Genomic DNA, 18,485 nt, shown 5'->3' with positions numbered 1-18,485 from the left:
GTCTGTGCTTCCCGGGTGATAAATCTCATACTCATGAGACAAGTAGTTTCTTCCTCCCCCGCCCCAGGAAAGCCCAGGGAAGGACTCTCAGCTGTAGTCCCTGGAGGGAGACTCCTCTGCCAGTGCTTTGATTTCACCCAGTGACACTGATCTTGGATGTCTGCTCTCCAGTGTCACAGAATAAACCTCTCTGTTTAAGCCATGACAATTTTGGTGATTTTTCAAAGCAGCAATGGGAAAACCAGACTCCCTTACAGCTTCGGTCTAGCATCTGACTCCAGTCCCAACAAGCAGATGTACCAGCATTAAGTGGAGCAACCAGCACTGTGATAATAATCAGAACAGCATGACACTAGAACAAAAACAGCAAGACCAGTGGAACAAAAGTGCAATAAACTCACACTTAGATGGACACTTAGTCTGTGACAAAGGGAGCAATATTATACACTGGAGAACTTCTCTTCAACAAATGGTGCTGCGAAAGCTGGACAGCCACATGCAAAAGAATTAAAAGAGACCAGTTTTATACTATACATAAAAAAAAACTCAAAAAGTTAATAAAAGATTGGATTAAGATATGAAACCATAAGATAAACAGAACAGAGGCCAAGCGCTCCATGACATAGGCTCAGCAAGGTCTTTGTGAGTACATGCATGGGAAAGAATCTGTGTATAAGTGGACCTGTGTGACTCACTTTCAATGGTCCGATGTGTTTAGTTAGAAAATCTGACATCTTGGGTGGGGGCGGGAGGGGAGGGATTGGGGTCAGAATGGGGGGTTGCAATTGTATGGGGAATATAAAAATAAAATTTATTATAAAAAAAAATTAAAAAAAAATTAAGGTCATAGTTGGCATGAACCTGAAAAAAAAAAATTAACAAAAAGTATTTCACAATTGTTAAGTAAAACTGCAATGAAAACACCTAAAAAAAAAAAAAAAAAAAAAGAAAATCTGACATCTTGCTGAAGAGGGAGGCTGGTGGAACACAGTAGCTTGGAATCATTTGCAGAAGCACCTCAGCCCCCTCAAGGAACTGATGCTGCGCCACACGAGACTTCAGAGCTCTTCAGATCAGCAGTGGCGAAGTGCCTCGGGATCTCCTTCTCTTCCCCGGACTGTCTTGGAATCCTGAGCCTGGGCCGTGGTTAACCTCAAAATTCAGCGCACTGAAATGTAAATCAAGCTTATTTGGGATCAGAGACTGAATGCAGAGTACAGAGATTCAGGGAGAAACCTAAACTGTGCTTCGAGGAAGAATCAATTTGAGAGTTTTTAATGGGAAGAAAATATGGAGATGGTATGTGATTGAGGAGGTGATTATTCAACAAGCTTTAACTTCTTTTGGATACAGATAATTGGTTACTGGTTTCCCAGAAGTGCTGAAAGGGAAACTGAGTTTCTGGCATTAGGCTAAAAGTTCATAATTTTCAGTTTTAATGATTCTGGAGTCTTCGCAAATCATTGTTTGCTTGATGGGTTCTTATTACAGTTGCATTTGATCCAGTACAAAGGTCTTTGGTTCAGCTCAGTGGTGTTCAGCCCAGTTCAAATGAGACAGAAAATACAATTTTTCTATATAGCTCCACAATCCAATTTAAAGAACATTTCACAACTGTTGACTTTTCACACCAAAATCACACATTAAGTGTGTACAAATGAAGAAACTGGTCACTCAGGTAAAATATATTCAGATTAAGAGTGACCACACACAAGGAACTATGCTCAAAGCACTGGTAAGTATCTGAGGCGAGTACGTATGACAAGGTCCTAAATTTTGAGACCACGGCTTTGAGAATATTTGGGAGACCTGACACAGGTGCACATGGAAGGTACATGGAGTTTATGGTCAAAAAGTGGACAGTGTCATTCTGTATTTCCAGTCACAGCCACACTAATATGACCCATCCTGTACTCCTGTGATGTGCCTGTCACTAGGCAGAGTCTATCTCCCCACCCCTTGTAATCTTCATACAGGCTCTACAACTGCAGTGAACAAAAAAGAAGAAACAGTACAAAGAACAAAAATTACACTGTGCTAGAACTAGGAGTATGGATGCAAAATGCTGGCTTGCAGGTTAAATCAAACCCTACAGAGAACCACTGATCTGTGCTATTTTTTAAAACTTTTGAACACAATATTTAACATTTCTGCCTGAAATTTTTCATCCAAATTACCTTAACTTCATTAGAAATTCTGATACAGGGGGGCCTCTCTGGTGGCACAAGGGGTTAAGTCTCAGCACTATGAAACTATTGCAGCCACTGAAGCACAAGTTTGATTCCCGGCCAGGGAGCTACCCACAGGGCGCAGCAGACCTCTCCTGTCCCCCGGCTGCTCCCCTCAGCAGTGGATATCAGTCAGTCTTCCTGTTCTGTTCTCTAATCTCTGGTTAATCCTCTCACCCCCACACCTCTGGCCCACACCCGTTTTGTATACATATATAAATCTTTAAAAAAACATAAATTTTGGTACACATAAACTTGGAAATTTTGTTGAAAATACACTAAAAATACTTATAAACTTAATTTAGTCTTACTGCTCCATGACTTGTCTCTGCATGATGAAGGCATTCACTACTTGTTGCATTTTTCTTTCTTCCTATCATTTGATTTTCTCATCCATTGACTTTTTTTTTTTTAAAGATAGATTTATTTATTTATTTATTTATTTATTTATTTATTTATTTATTTATTTATTCATACAAGCACTGGGTACAGTCAGAAGTGCGGGAGGGTGAGAGAATTCACCAGAGCCAGAGTGGGGAGCAGAACAGGCAGAAGGACCGAAGTACACTGCTGAGGGGAGCAGCGGGTGGCAGGAAAGGTCTGCGTGCCATGTGGGACCCTCCTCCGGTGGCTGGGGAGCAGCCAGGGATCGAACCAGCACCACAGAGGCTGCAGGCAGCTTTGCAACCCAATGCTCAACTGCTGCGCCACCAGGGAGGCCCTCATCCATTGACTTTAAAGATGACAACACAGTTTCTTCCTGTGTAAATTTCCTGCACAAAGACTGGTAACGTTTTCCAGAGAGCTGGACTAAATTGAAAAGAAAAACTGGCTACAATGGGCTGGTAGTATTGCAGATAGATCTCATACCAAAGGGCTCAACAAAGTATTTCTCAGACAAAGTTCAAATGGAGACTGTTGAGGTAGTTTGGAAAACTGCTCACCACAACCCCTTGCCTTAAATCATGGTGCCATCTTTGCCCTCTGCTTCCCAAGGCAAAGTGGCAGGTCACTTATCCTTCTGGAACACAAGGCCTGAAAAACCTAGTAAACTACTTTTTGGCCCAGCATGGAAGTAATATTCATTGCTGGTGTTCACAGTCTGCTGTCCAGATTTCAGTTACAGGGTCTCAACCATAGCAAAGGGAGGTTGTTTTTGCAACAGAAAAATACTGTATTGCTAAACACAAGGTCGGTCTCTGCCAAATAGAAGGACATATGTGTGAGCTCTCTGGTGTCAAGGCTACTTTCCAGCAGCAAGTTTTCCTACACACTTGACATTCACAGGGACTCTCTCATGTGAGTTCTCTGATGAACACTGAGGTCTGACTTCTGGCAGAAAGTTTTCCTACACTCTTTACATTCATAAGGTTTCTCTCCTGTATGAGTTCTCTGATGTCTAGTAAGAGCTGACTTCCAGTGGAAAGTCTTCCTACAGTCCTGACATTCATAAGGTTTCTCTCCCGTGTGAATCCTTTGATGTACACTAAGGGCTGACTTCCAGTAGAAAGCCTTCCAACATACTTTACACTCAAAGGGTTTCTCTCCTGTGTGAGTTTTCTGATGTTTAGTGAGGTCTGATTTACAGTAGAAATTTTTCCTACATACTTTACACTCATAGGGTTTCTCTCCTGTGTGAGTTCTCTGGTGTACAGTGAGGGTCGGCTTCTGAGAGAAAGTTTTCCTACATTCTTGACACTCATAGGGTTTCTCTCCTGTGTGAGTTCTCTGATGTATGGTGAGACTTGACTTCCAATAGAATGTTTTTCTACACTCTTGACATTGATAGGGTTTTTCCCCCGTGTGAGTTCTCTGATGCACTGTGAGTGCTGGCTTCTGAGAGAAAGTTTTCCTACATTCCTGACATTGATAGGGTGTCTCTCCTGTGTGAGTTCTCTGATGCATGGTGAGGGCTGACTTCCAGTAGAAAGTTTTCCTACATTCTTCACATTTATAGCGTTTCTCTCCCGTGTGAGTTTCCTGATGTCCATTAAGAGCTGATTTCTGGAAGAAAGCCTTCCAACATTCTTTACATTCATACGGTTTCTGTCCTGTGAGAATTCTCTGAGTGTTGACTTCTCACAAGATTTCAAACATTCATGAGATTTCTCAGCTGTTTGTATATTCTTATTGTTACTGAGAACAGAACTTCTACAGGCAGTTTTACCACATGTGTTATAGTCAATTTTTTTCCCTCCTAATTGAGACCTCTGAAGCTGAGTAAGGTATAATTTCTTGCTGCTGTAACTCCTATTTTGATTATATTGGTGTTTATCTTCAAAATCTCTCCAAAGAATTAACTCTATTGGTTTCTCCAGAAAGATCTCCCTCCATGCATTACACTTGTAGTGCATCTTCCTCATGTGACTTCTCTCTTGGCCAACAAGAGCTAACTTACCACAGTCTGTCCCATTATATTTACAGGCAGTTTCTCCCATTAGAGCCCTCCTATGTGTAAAGAATATTGATTCTTTGTTCAAGGCTCTCCCTTGTTCACTAAATTCAAAAGGCTGTTCCAAAGTTTGAATCATCTGATGGACAACAGGATGCTCAGGATAGTTGAGAGACTTCCTGGTTGTTTTAGGGCCCTCAGATTTCTCTCCAGCATGAATCTCATCAGATTCCTCCGTGGGAAACATGTTCTCACACACATGAAACTCCTCAGGCATCATTTCTGAACATGTTTCATTATTTATAATTAGGTTTGAAATATGGATTGAGCCCAAGTAAAACATTTTCTGCAAATAAGTTCTCTCCTTAGTTGATGTTTTGCTGTTGGTAATTAGAACTTGCCACAAATGTATGCCTTGATTTTCCTGATTGGCTTGGATCAGGTGACTCATGGCCTGGACATCTAAAACGAGAAAACCACACCTTATGATCAACATCTAATAGTTCTAGGAATGCTAAGGTAAAGATAAAGAAGTTTCTAACATCATAGCACAAGTTTTTTTTAAAAAAAAAAAAATCAGTGATGAATTTTGATTTTATGATACACAGGATTTTCACCCTAATAAATGCAGTAAATCGCATTAATAATTTTCTAATGTCAAATCACATTGACAAACCCAAAAATCCTCTGTAAGTTTGTCTTTTTTAACTACCTAACGTAATACATAGTCATTATATTTCCCTACTCTGCAATGACAGATTTCAGCTCAGAGTTTTCACCTACCATTTGTTTACATTCTGTTCTTTTTCTCAAATTTTTCTTAAAATATTTGTGGCCATTATGTGCTAGCCTTTTGGTGATCACCCTAGTTAAGATTTTCCTGGACCCCAACTCTTGTATAAATAAATAAAAAATCTTTAAAAAAGATTTTCTTGGATCAGCCATGTATTAGATTAAGAGGCAGGCCATGTGTTTGTCACAGAGGTAGGAAAAATGCAAAGGGACAAGGATTTTGCTCCTGCATTTGTTTAGTATATACCTTTCCTGGGGAATGACGACAGGTATCGGGGATTTTTCTCCGAAGGCATCATGTTTTTTCCATGGCAAGGTGAGCATTCTATGAATTCCTAATTAAACACTGTATCATTAGCTCCTCAGAACTGAACAGAAACTCTGGCTCATCACTTGGTGCAGAGCTCCCCCACTGAGCTAAATCACTCACTTTCTGCAACCTGGGGCTGTGCCCATCATATTTAAAAAGATTATTTTCCCCGAACCCTTCGGAAATCCAGACTCCTGGCATTCTCACCCATTTCTCAGGACAAATGTCCCACTTGATAATTCACTGCACCTGAAGATTTTTATCTTGTATTTCATAGTCCCAGCTATCTCCTAGTTACAATAAAACTGAAGTCCCACGTTTCTCGTTCTTTTTATTTCCCCCGTGATTTTTCACAAAAGGAGACAAAATTATAAACTTCAAACTCCACTCCTAAAGCCTAATCTTGGAGCCTTTAGGAACTACAACCTGTGGTTCCTCCACCCATGTGGCAGACACCACTTTCCATGCTGAAAAGCTTGCTGGTTCCTCCTCAGCAGCACAATTTGTGATGTGTGGGTCACGAGACTTGTCTCTGAGCCTCAACTCATGCTTTTAATAACTCCCTAGGCAACATTCTTGAATCTGACAGTTATACATTAACGATTTCCTAATGTACATCTCGATAGTGACATCCAACCTCCACCCCACACTATATCTGCATCTATATATATCAACAAGGAAAACATTAGCCAAAATTAACATTACCAAAACATCAAACGGAAGTAACCTCTACAGTATAAACAATGTATTTCCCAGAAGTTCCTTCTAAATACCCTTCCCCAAAAAATACCTTCATTTTCTTTCTTATCCGGTGAAAAGTTATTTGCAGTTATTATTTCACTAGTTAACATGCATATTCGCTTTATTTTTCTCTTTCACTAGAATGTAAGCTGTATGAATGGACTTTTAGTGGATGACTGTTATCACCACAACTAGAAAATTTGTCAGTCTAGAACGTCCCATTTAACATGTTGAGAGAATAAGCAAATGTATGAATAAATTTCTGAAATAAAATAGTACATGAGAATGAAGGAAAACTGAGAATGCTGAGAAAGTGACTAATAAGAAAAAGTTCCAAGAGGAGGGAATTAGGGACTGAATATTGGGTTAGGCTAAAAAAACTTACACCCATTTAAAAAAAGGGGTAAGGGGACCTCCCCATGGCACAGGGAGTTGAACGCCATGCTGTGAAGCTGTCTGCAGCCACTGTAGCACGGGTTTGATCCCGGCCAGCTGGCGAGGGTCCCAGATGGCGCGCAGACCTCTCCTGCCACACCCGGTGCTCCCCTCAGCAATGTGTTTCATCAGTCTGCCTGTTCTGTTCCCCGCTATGGATCTGGTGAATCCTCTTACCCTCCCGCGCCTCTAGCCTGTACCCTGGTTCTTGTATAAATAAATAAATCTTTAAAAAAATAAATAAATAAAATAAAAATAAAAAAGGGGTAAGACCTGTGAGAGCCATATTTGGAGGCTAGATAATGATGGGTGCAGACTAACTATCCTAAGGTCTGAATAAGGGGAAAAAGTAGCTCAGGATGGCCAAATGTGCTGGGCCATCCTCCTCCCAGCCACCTGTCCAGTATGCAAAGACTGACCTGAGAGGCCCTGGTTTGGGGGTTCTTGTATAGTCCATGGCTCTGCTCCTTGCTCCATCCTGACAATCACCTCAGGTTTTGTGATACAGTGCCCTGTGGATGAGAAAAAACAGAACTTTTGCCAACACGCTTAAATTTCTATCTTTGAAGACTGACAGCAGTTTTCAGAGCTATGCAATGAGGGCAATTTGAACCTCTGATTAGAGGGATAAACACTCATTTTTCTTTGTCTGGAATCTTGAATCTAAATAGCGTTGAATTGGGGCCTCCCTGGTGGCGTAAGGGGTTAAGACAAAACCTATGAAGCTCGCCGCAGCCACTACAGCACAAGTTCAATCCCCGGCCAAGGAGGTGACCCACATGGTGCAGCAGACCTTTCCTGACTCGCCTGCTACTCCCCTCAGCAGTGTATTTCAATCGATCTGCCTGTTCTGTTCCCCACTCTGTCTCTGGTGAATCCTCTCACCCCCCAAAACTCTGGCCTGTAGCCCAGTTCTTGTATGTATAAATAAATAAATCCTTAAAACAAATTTAAAAAAAAAGTGTTGAATTTAATAAACAGTGCCACGTGTACCCATAAAGAAAGCAGTGCCTGCTCTTGGCAGTTAGTGGAGAGTCTCACTCACCCAAGGACACCAGGCTGCTGTAGGTCTCCAGCATCACATCCCGGTATAGGGTCTTCTGAGCATCGTCCAGGTCCTGCCACTCCTCCCAGGTGAAGCTCACAGCCACATCCTCGAATGACACCATCCCCTGTAAAGGCACGTTTCTCCTCAATCAAGACATCAACCTGGATGAGAACAGCAGTTGGCCTGGGAGCTGATTATTTTCACTGCCTTTTATCTTTACGCACCATCGTTTGCACTCTATATTTTAAGAGGAAGAGATTTCACAGGAGAAATAGCTAACCCCCGTATTAAATTCAATTCTAAAAGTTTCATAATATAGTTTATCTTATCAATCTAGAAATGCCCTTGTTGCTGAAAGGATGAATAAAATTTTGCTCCTTAAAGATTTGGGAACATAGGGCCTCCCCAGTGGCGCAGCGGTTAAGTGCTGGGTTGCGAAGCTGCCCACAGCCTCTGCAGCACCGGTTCGATCCCCGGCTGCTCCCCGGACACCAGAGGAGGGTCCCTCATGGCGTGCAGAACTCTCCTGCCGCCCGCTGCTCCCCTCAGCAGTGTACTTCAGTCCTTCTGCCTGCTCTGCTCCCCACTCTGGCTCTGGTGAATTCTCTCACCCTCCCGCACTTCTGACTGTACCCAGTGCTTGCATAAACAAACAAATAAATTAATAAATAAGAAATGCATAAACAAATAAATAAATAAATAAATAAGAAATCTTAAAAAAAAAGATTTGGGAACATAAATATAGACCCATATCTGGAATAATATACTATAAGAGCGATATCAAAATATATAGTCAGGGCCTCCCCGGTGGCGCAGTGGTTGAGTGCTGGGTTGCGAGGCTGCCTGCAGCCTCTGCAGCACCAGTTCAATCCCTGGCTGCTCCCTGGCCAGCGGAGGAGGGTCCCACATGGCACGCAGACCTCTCCTGCCGCCCGCTGCTCCCCTCAGCAGTGTGCTTCGGTCCTTCTGCCTGCTCTGCTCCCCACTCTGGCTCTGGTGAATTCTCTCACCCTCCCGCTCTTCTGACTGTACCCAGTGCTTGCATAAATAAATTAAATAAATAAATAAGCAAGCAAGCAAATAAATAAATCTTAAACTATGAAGTCTGATAAAACATATAAAAAAATATATATATACATATAGTCAATGTAGACTGGGGTAAACAAGGAGAAAAAACCCAGCACTTTGCACTTCACTGAAGACCCAAGGAGGGTTAGCTCTTCCATATGGGCCGCACGCTGTCCTGAGTACGACCCAACAGCACGAGCTAATGTGTACAATAAAGACAGCAGCCAAGTTAATGAAATTGTAAACAACCGCTGCTAGGCGGTGAGGACAGGAAGACAGTAAAGTTATTCAAGGGAGTTATTATGCATTTATGTATATGACCTAATTCCAGCAATAATCTTATGTGATCACCAAGTTTTTTAATAACATAAATTAAAAGAATATAGACATGCACCCTAATATTTTCTTCCTTGTACCTACAAGGTTGCTTCCTTCCAATGAAGAGTAAACACAACTCATTTCCTGAACCACACAGAATAAATGAGGGGCCAACTGAAACAGCTAAGTCACAGAACTGGGTTTGCATTTTAACTCCATCCCCCAGCAGATGGATGGGGGAAAGTCAGAGAGGAAATCAGATGCCCACCTGCACTGAGGTAATGGAGCAATAAGAATTCAGAACAGGATACCAATCCTAAAATAGAGGGGTTGGGAGGGAAGAACAGAACTTGGCACTAACCTTAGTTCAGGAGGGAGATTTACTACTGGGCTATCTACATGACCAGAGTTTGACACTGGTGCAGTAATTTTATACTATTCTTCAGAAAAGATCAAAGAAAATGACAGACAGATCTTGGACACATCGTGTTTGACGTTTCTATGGTCAATGCAGGAAGATGTTCCATGGGTGACTGCGTATTTGATGCACAAATCAGGAGAAAAATCTAAGTTGAAGATAAAGATTTGGAAAGCAGCAAAATTTCACTGGTAGCTGAAGCCATCAAGAATAACACAGAGATTAAAAGAAGAGGAATAAATACAGAATTGGGAGAAACATAACATTTACTGACAAAGAAAAATAAGACCTTAACAAGAAAAATGATAAATCATGCTACAAATAAGGAAGCTCAATACTAAGAAATGTGTGGCTGTATTTCTCTTTTTTTTTTTTTTTTTTAAAGATTTATTTATTTTTGCATTAAAGAGCTGGGGTACAGGCCAGAGGTGTGGTGGGTGAGAGGACTCACCAGAGAGAGAGCGGGGAGCAGAAAAGGCGGATCTACCAAAATACACTGCTGAGGGTAGCAGCAGGGAGACAGGAGGTATCTGCTGTGCCATGTGGGTAGCTCCCTGGCCGGGGATGGAACTCGTGCTGGAGTGGCTGCCAACAGCCTCATAGGTTGCGTCTTAACCCCTTGTGCCACCACGGAGGCCTTGTGTGGATATATTTCATCATATTGATATTCTGTGGAGGAAATGACCAGCTACAAAGATACTGAATAGGCATGTATAAAAATACTTTCCCATTTGTACTATTAACAGCTCAAAAATGAGGATTCTGGGACTTCTTCTTGAACACAACTCAATGCGGTCGGCTCAGCCAGGACTGAAAGCCAGCACCACACTTATGGGGAGACCCTGCTCAGCAAGCCCACTGCATCACCAAAGTTACTAACATCGTGTCAGTAGTTCGGTGAGCTTAATTAAAAAGCAAAAAAGAGAAATAAAGACAATCAAAATCTGCTATGCCTCATATTGGGAAACAAAGAGAATCACGTGAAAACTACTCCAAACAGAAACACTTAAAAAATTAGCACGTTATAAAAACATTTACACGTTTTCCCATATATGCAAACACACAATAACCACAAAGCAGAAAGGACAACTAGAAATAGTTAATGAAATAACACAAAACTCTGAATGGGGGTAAGGAAAAAACCCTGAAGGATGCAAAACAGAAGTAATCAGATGTAAAGATACAGTATATGCTCAGGGACAGAAACAGCCCATGTCACATTGATTCTTCAAGGGAAACCAGCACCATGATTCTAAGGAAAAAAATAGGTATCTAGATAGACGCAGATGCCTTTTGAAGTTCACGTGGAAAACAAAACAAGTGCAGCTAGAGAAAGGATGGTAGGCTGTCCACCAAAATTCAGCAGCCCACCTGCGCTACTCAGCCCGGCTGCCATCAGAAAAACAGACATGGCCAAACAGCAACTTTCTTTTTCTTACAATTCTGGAGGCTGGCTGCCAGGTCAGCTCTTGGTATGGGCACCACCTTGGCCTGCAGGTGACTGCCTCTTGCCGAGTCCACATACAGGGGGAAGGAAGAGAGACCGCTTGTCTCCTTATATGGACAAGAATTCTGTTGGACAAGGCACCCAACCCTTTTTAAACAGGATTACATGGCCTCCCTGGTGGCCTACGGGTTAAAGCTCAGAGCTATCACCATGATGGCCTACGTTCGATCCCCAGCCAGGGAGCTGACCCACATGGCGCAGCAGACCTCTTCTGCCTCCTCACTGCTCCCCTTAGCAGTGTATTTCAGCAGATCTGTCTGTTCTTTTTTTTTTTTTTTTTTAAAGATTTATTTATTTATTTATACAAGAACCGGGGTACAGGCCAGATGTGTGGGGGGTGAGAGGACTCACCAGAAACAGAGCAGGGATCAGAACAGACAGACTGACCGAAATACACTGCTGAGGGGAGCAGCGACAGGAGAGGTCTGCCGCTCCACGTGGGAACCTCACCGGGGAATTGAACCGGCGCTGCAGAGGCAGTGGACAGCTTCACAGCGCAGCGCTCAACTGCCTGTGTCACCAGGGGAGGTCCAGATCTGCCTTTTCTGCTCCCCACTCTGTCTCTAGTGAATCTTCTCACCCCCCACACGTCTGGCCTGCACCCCAACTTTTCTATGCAAAAATAAATAACTAAAATCTTTAAAAAATAAACCTGATTACCTACTAAAAGCTCTACCTACAAACACAGGGGTTATCAGTTTTATATATATATGACTCCACTTATGTGAAATTCTTACAGACATCAAATTCACAGAGGCAGAAAGTAAAATGGTGATTGCCAGTGGCTGTGTGATGGGAAAGAGGGAGTTATTATTCACTGAGTATAGAGTTCCATTTGGGCAAGATGAAAACATCTGAGTTGGACAGTTGTGATGGTTACACAGCACTGTGATTATACCAAATACAGATGAACTATATATATGAAAATGGTTAAAAGTAGCAAATTTTAGATTATGTATACTTTATCACAATAAAAACAGTGATCAACTACTAACTGGAGGTCCAATCCATAATCATACTTATGACCAACAGGCATATTCATTTTATCCTAATTTTTAAGTTATTAAATAGCAAAAGGATTAGATAGTCTTCAAAGAACTTGAAACCGTTGCAGGGCATTGTTGAGCTAGAAATATACAACCGTTTATAAACAAAAACTGAAGGTAGAATCACTGACATAAATTTAGAAAAACAAAAATTAAAAATGATGAACATTCGGGCCTCCCCGGTGGCGCAGCAGTTGAGTGCTGGGTTGCGAAGCTGCCTGGAGCCTCTGCAGCGCTGGTTCGATCCCGGCTGCTCCCCGGCCACTGGAGGAGGGTCCCGCATGGTGCGCAGACCTCTCCTGCCGCCCACTGCTCCCCTCAGCAGTGTACTTCAGTCCTTCTGCCTGCTCTGCTCCCCGCTCTGGCTCTGGTGAATTCTCTCACCCTCCCACGCTTCTGACTGTACCCAGTGCTTGTATAAATATAAATAAATAAAAAATATTAAAAAAAAATCTTAAAAATGATGAACATCTGTGCTACATGGTTTTACTCAGTGAGTGTCTTTGTCATGACCCTTGTTCAAACATGTCCTACTGACTCCTAAGTGCTTTCTCCCACTGGACTCTGCAGCTGTCACCACACACTGGCCAGCAAGAGACGGAAGAGGAGCAACCTCTTCATTGAGCAAACACATCCTTCAAGTTTGGCTAAGATTTCTAATGTAGGGCCTCCCCGGTGGCACAGCAGTTGAGCACTGGGCTGCGAAGCTGCCCGCAGCCTCTGCAGCGCTGGTTCAATCCCCAGCTGCCGGGCAAGGGTCCCACATAGCACGCAGACCTTTCCTACTGCCCGCTGCTCCCCTCAGGAGTGTACTTCGCTGGTCTGCCTGTTCTGTTCCCCGCTCTGGCTCTGGTGAATTCTCTCACCCTCCCACGCTTCTGACTGTACCCAATGCTTGTATAAATAAATAAATCTTTTAAAAAAAAAATTCTAATGTAAAAGAAAGTGAATGTATTTTGTTGTTGTTGCTAACACACATGGAAACATTAGGAAATATAGAAAACACAAAAGTTGCAGGATAGTCATTAGATGAGGTTAATCCCGATAGGGCAGGGTCCAAGGGAAACCTCACCCTGCGGTCTGTCGCTGGCTGGTAAGAAAGCAACTCCAAATGCAAGGGCAGAAAAATGTTTTGAATTTGTTGAGCTTGAGGTGATTCTGGACAGCTACAAAGACGAATCCAACCAGGACTGAACCTTTGGTATAAAGGCCTGGGCGAAAGTCCATGCTAGCGGGAGACCACACCGGCTGACTCACACAGAACTGCAGAGCAAAAAATGGGGCTAAATTTGAACACTTGAATGAGTGACATGCAGGAGCAGCAGAAACACAAGAATTCAGGGAAACAGAAGAAATAACCAGAGAGGCCGTGACAGATGCGAAGTGACAAAAATTTTAAGATCATGGAAGGTTGTTTTAAATCTGGCAGAAGGGCCTCCCCGGTGGCGCAGCGGTTGAGCGCTGGGTTGCGAAGCTGCCCGCAGCCTCTGCAGCGCTGGTTCGATCCCCGGCTGCTCCCCGGCCACTGGAGGAGGGTCCCACATGGCGCGCAGACCTCTCCTGCCGCCCGCTGCTCCCCTCAGCAGTGTACTTCGGTCCTTCTGCCTGCTCTGCTCCCCGCTCTGGCTCTGGTGAATTCTCTCGCCCTCCCGCTCTTCTGACTGTACCCAGTGCATGTATAAATAAATAAATAAAACATGCCTCTATAAAAAAAAAAATTAAAAAAATAAAAAAAATAAATAAATAAATAAAAAAAAATAAATCTGGCAGAAGACTCGAGGGAGGCAGAGACTAGAGAACAGTCACTGGACTTGACAATAACTGAGGTTACTGGGGATGTTCCCAATGAACTAAGACTACATTGAGCTGAACTACAAAGCAGCAGCGGCGACGACTGTCCAAAAATATAACTTGGAGCAGTCTTCTGTGTCACCTGCACACATGGGCCAGCTAAGAGCAATGCATGGGGAGTTCTTTAAGGACCCACAATAGATTAAACCCTCAGGTGCTCCAAGTGAGCCCTGCATCAAAAGGACCCCCAAAAGTTGTCTGGGACCCACGATCCTGGTTTAGCAACTCCAGAGAAACCTTACAAAGTTGTGTTCAGTACTGGAAGCCATCACCAGAGCAGAACGCTGGAAGTGTTCATATCCACGTTGGTTTGATTTCTCCTGCACCCCTCCCTCTGTCCTGTCACCATCTATGTGTCCCGGAGAGACACGGTGTCAGACACTGCTCTGCAAGTGCTCGTACCCCTCGAGCGGGCAGCACACTTCCCCTAAAGGCCATTCTGAACAGCAGCACCGGCGTCTGCCTTTCTGATGTGGCGGCAGAAAGCGCAGACACCGGTTTGCTCTCATCTCGGACAATTCCAAGGTCATAAGACCTGCTGGATCTCCACCACATCTTTGTCTTGTTTGTGCGTATTTCCCTAAAGCTGAATTGATGTTTCTGCTTGTCTGCTGTATGACCTTTCATAGAGTAGAATATAGAACTAAGAAAAAAATTAATGAATAGCTCACCAGAGACTTATTCATTGTCCGTTGCTCTTAGGATGCATCCAGGAGTCTGGAGGTGAGGTTGGGAAGAGGACGCAAATGGAGCAGATGTGCAAGGCCTGGCGTGGGTTGCTCCTCGGCCCCAGATGCTCCTGTCCACAGTGCTCTGCACAATACCTGGAAAAGACGAGACGTCTTGGAGGGCAAGCGTGAGACTTTGAGAAGAGGCAGGAAAGGACACTGAGTCTGTTCACTGGTAGAACTGAGACTGACAAATGGCCTGGAAATGAAGGCAAACTCGTACTTCCTACTGATACATCAATGTTTAGTGCTAAGAATTAAAAAAATTTAGAAGATGCTTACTCACGTGACATTTTTGACCCACTATTTCATTGGAAAATAAATACCATACATATATTACATACCATACATTTTGGTAGCACACTGATCCAAGAATGGCTCTGACCAACTCCCCTGGATTCACTGCCTTGTGTACCCACCCTGGGCAGTGGCGCAGGCTTTGCCACTGGACTTGTTTTGGCTAAAGGGAAATCAATGCATGTGTGTACAGGACGAAAAGTACTTTTCTGAGGGCTCTGCCTTCTTGGAACACTGTCATCTTGTGAAGACACCAAGGGGGAACCTGTTAGTGGCATGTAGCTGACTCAACAGCTGCCATAAATCCACAAAAGAGTAAGTTCTTTTTTTTTAAAAAAAAAAAAAAAAGATTTATTTTTATACAAGAGCTGGGGTACAGACCAGAGGCGCGGGAGGGTGAGAGGATTTACCAGAGACAGAGTGGGGAGCAGAACAGGCAGACGACAGAAATACACTGCTGAGGGGAGCAGCGGGTGAGGCAGGAGAGATCTGCCATGCCACGTGGGATTCTCGCCAACCAGCCGAGATTGAACCTGCACTGCCGAGGCTGTGGACAGCTTCACAGCACTGCACTCAACCTGCTGCGCCACTGGGGAGGCCTGTAAATGAAGTTCTTAACCCAACTAGCCTCAGTCCAGGCACAGAGGACTACGCTCCGTATGTCATCCAGGCTCTTAACCAGAGCAGAGAAACCAAGCAACGGTAACCAGCCAGAATGAGAAACCTCAGAGCTACCAGCAAATAAAACGGTTGGGCGTCTGTCTTTTTTTTTAAATTGGTAAATTTCGGTTAGTTCTTCACAACAAATGTTAAGTGATACATCTGAAGCCCCACACTCAATGTTTGTGCAAATTTTGTGGGGGACAAATTCTTTAATTAAGCACCAAGTACAATCAGCAGAACTTCACAACCACTTTTTTTTTTAAAGATTGATTTATTTATACAAGATCTGGGGTACATGCCAGAGGCGCAGGAGGGTGAGAGAATTCACCAGAGACAGAGCAGGGAGCAGAGCAGGCAGACAGACCTAAGACACTGCTGAGGGGAGCAGCGAGCAAGGCAGGAGAGGTCTGCTGCGCCATGTGGGAATCGACCTGGCCAGCCAGGAATCGAACTGGCACAGCAGAGGCAGCGGACAGCTCCACAGCGCTGTGCCCAACCTGCCACTGGGGGGCCTCTCACAATCACTTTTGAAAAGCATAACAAATGTCAGTGAGGTTGCCAGAATGGAGAGAAACTATGCAAATCATACAAAGAAATTGTCTGCAGATAAGAAAACTATGTTTTCAGTTTTATATCACAACCGATTTTAGTTTTTTAGCAAGAACAAGAATTTTCTTTATTTCCATGTTGAGAAATGGGTGAGGAGCAGCCCCGTGATGGTCTAATTTTGCTATCTTATATATGCAATAGGCTCAACTGTTGATTCTGCAGGGAAGGTTACTCCATTAAGTGAGAAATACTTATCATGGACCCCACAAGGTCACAGAGCGCACAGAGAGCAACAGGGAATAAGGGACAGACACTCAAGCGCTTCTAAAGCATGCATGTTCTCAGTTGGCTGCAACTTCTCAGAAACGGTGTCAAGAATAAATAGGTGTTTCGGCTGACTTGTGGAGAAGTGGTAACACTGGCCCAAAGCTGATGTACACAAATCACCCGCCCTCAAATAAAAAATGTTTCAACTTTCTTAAAAGGCAGAAATAGGGCTTCCCAGGTGGCACAGCAGTTGAGCGCTGGGTTGCGAAGCTGCCCGCAGCCTCTGCAGCGATGGTTCCATCCCCGGCTGCTCCCGTCCACCGGAGGAGGGTCCCACATGGCGCGCAGACCTCTCCTGCCACCCGCTGCTCCCCTCAGCAGTGTACTTCGGTCCTTCTGCCTGCTCTGCTCCCCGCTCTGGCTCTGGTGAATTCTCTCACCCTCCCGCGTTTCTGACTGTGCCCAGTGCTTGAATGAATGAATGAATGAATAAATAAATAAATCTTTAAAAAAAGGCAGAAATACCCAACAAACCCTTACTGAAGGAGCATGACACTCCTGACAGGAAGCGTTGGCGCAGAGTCGCACCCAAAACTGATCACAAACGAGTATAGAGCTGGATCAGAGTCTGGAAACAGAGAGGGCAGAAGAAGGGTGCGGTTGGATACTCGCAGCTGAGACAGTCAGTCCTTCGGCCGGGACCACACCCCAGAGACGCTTCCCTGAGGAGCAACTCCCAGGCCTCCGCGTACCCCTCAGCTCAGCTCAGGTCAAGCTCCCGGCATCTCAGCTCAGCTGCTGGAGGGGGCAGCGCCCGATCTTGTCCGCTCTGGGCAGCAGCAGCAGCACCTGCTTGGTCGTGTGAGGTGAGCGTCTTCCTCCCCGTGCGCGGCCACCGGACTCCTGCTCACAGGACGGTGCTGACCCAACACGCGTCCTAACAGCTTCCTTGTTGCAAAGACACAGGCCCGGCCCCGACCCCGGCAGCGCCCCAGAACCCAAGGTCCCTGGGAAGCCGGGAGCGCCAGGGGGGACCTGGCGCCGGCGGGGGTCGGGGGGTGAGGTGGGGGACCTGGCACCCCGCCTGAAGAGACTCCAAGAGCCCCCCGGCAGTACCTCAGAGACGAGGTCCACACCCTCCCCGGCAGCTGCTCCGGGAATGGGGGTGCCGCACCGGGCAGGAACGGGCGCGCCCCGACGCGCAGCCCGAGGTCACCGAGACGCGGGGCTCCCCGGACGGCCCGCGGAGGGGGACGTCACCTCCGCCCGCCGCCCCCGACTCGCCGCTGTGGACAACCCCAGCTCTGGACCAGCCCACGCCCCGCCGGGCACCTGCGCCCGGACGCCCCCGAGCAGGTGTGAGTGACGCCGCCCCGCCCCCGACCCGTCCGCGGCCCCTCACGACGGCCGTCCCGGGCTGCCCGCGCCGCGGCTCGCACCTGACTCAGCCGCTCGGGCACCTGTCAGTAGCGTCCCTGTCCAGCCGCCCCGCGGCCCCAGGGCCCGGGAACCCCTTCACCTCACACCTTCAGAGACAAAGTCCTCTCAGGTGCCGCGCGGCGGCAGCGCGAGCGGCGGCCCGGCGACTTCCGGGAAGAGCGTGACGGGGCGGGGCCGCGCCTGCGCAGAAGAACCCAGACGCCTCCTTCCTACAGCCGCGGGCGGGAACGCGCGGCGTCGCCAGACTACATTTCCCACAAGTCCGTGCGCGCCGCCCGGCAGTCGGGACGCCGGTCTCTCCCGGGCTCGGTCTCCCGCGGTGAGGCCCGACGGGGAGGGCGTCGGGGCCGGCGGGCGGCGCCCTTGGGAAGGGGACGGGGGCGACCC

The 18,485-nt window shown here is 45.6% G+C and overlaps 1 protein-coding gene across 5 annotated transcripts; it reads right to left on the bottom strand.

Moving 5' to 3' along the window:
* Window positions 1-923: 923 nt before the first annotated feature.
* LOC119253250 (zinc finger protein 717-like) lies at window positions 924-18,244 on the bottom strand. 5 transcript variants are annotated; one of them, XM_054698247.1, is made up of 6 exons: window positions 18,098-18,244; window positions 17,411-17,561; window positions 14,826-14,978; window positions 7,944-8,070; window positions 7,318-7,410; window positions 924-5,082 (listed from the first exon to the last, which is right to left on the bottom strand). In XM_054698247.1, the coding sequence occupies exons 3-6, from the start codon at window positions 14,838-14,840 to the stop codon at window positions 3,524-3,526; spliced, it is 1,794 nt and encodes a 597-aa protein (XP_054554222.1). In that variant the 5' UTR covers window positions 14,841-14,978; window positions 17,411-17,561; window positions 18,098-18,244; the 3' UTR covers window positions 924-3,523. The 5 variants fall into 5 exon arrangements, with proteins under 5 accessions (XP_054554222.1, XP_054554224.1, XP_054554223.1 ...); XM_054698249.1 differs by having other exon boundaries at window positions 17,411-17,507; XM_054698248.1 differs by lacking the exon at window positions 17,411-17,561.
* Between the last annotated feature and the right edge of the window lie 241 nt (window positions 18,245-18,485).

This window comes from Talpa occidentalis, unplaced genomic scaffold, assembly GCF_014898055.3.
Source record: "Talpa occidentalis isolate TD23 unplaced genomic scaffold, MPIMG_talOcc4v2.1 talOcc4.2, whole genome shotgun sequence".
NCBI classification, from domain to species: Eukaryota; Metazoa; Chordata; class Mammalia; order Eulipotyphla; family Talpidae; genus Talpa; species Talpa occidentalis.
Note: the sequence above shows the minus strand (reverse complement) of the source record. Positions and strands in the feature narration are given on the sequence as shown.

Excerpts from the sequence above, each read along its gene's own strand:
- LOC119253250 (XM_054698247.1), bottom strand. Across the intron at positions 7,411-7,943 it reads CAGCAGCCTGGTGTCCTTGG|GGCACTGTATCACAAAACCT; the intron begins GTGAGTGAGACT and ends TCTCATCCACAG. Across the intron at positions 5,083-7,317 it reads CCCAAACCAGGGCCTCTCAG|ATGTCCAGGCCATGAGTCAC; the intron begins GTCAGTCTTTGC and ends TTCTCGTTTTAG.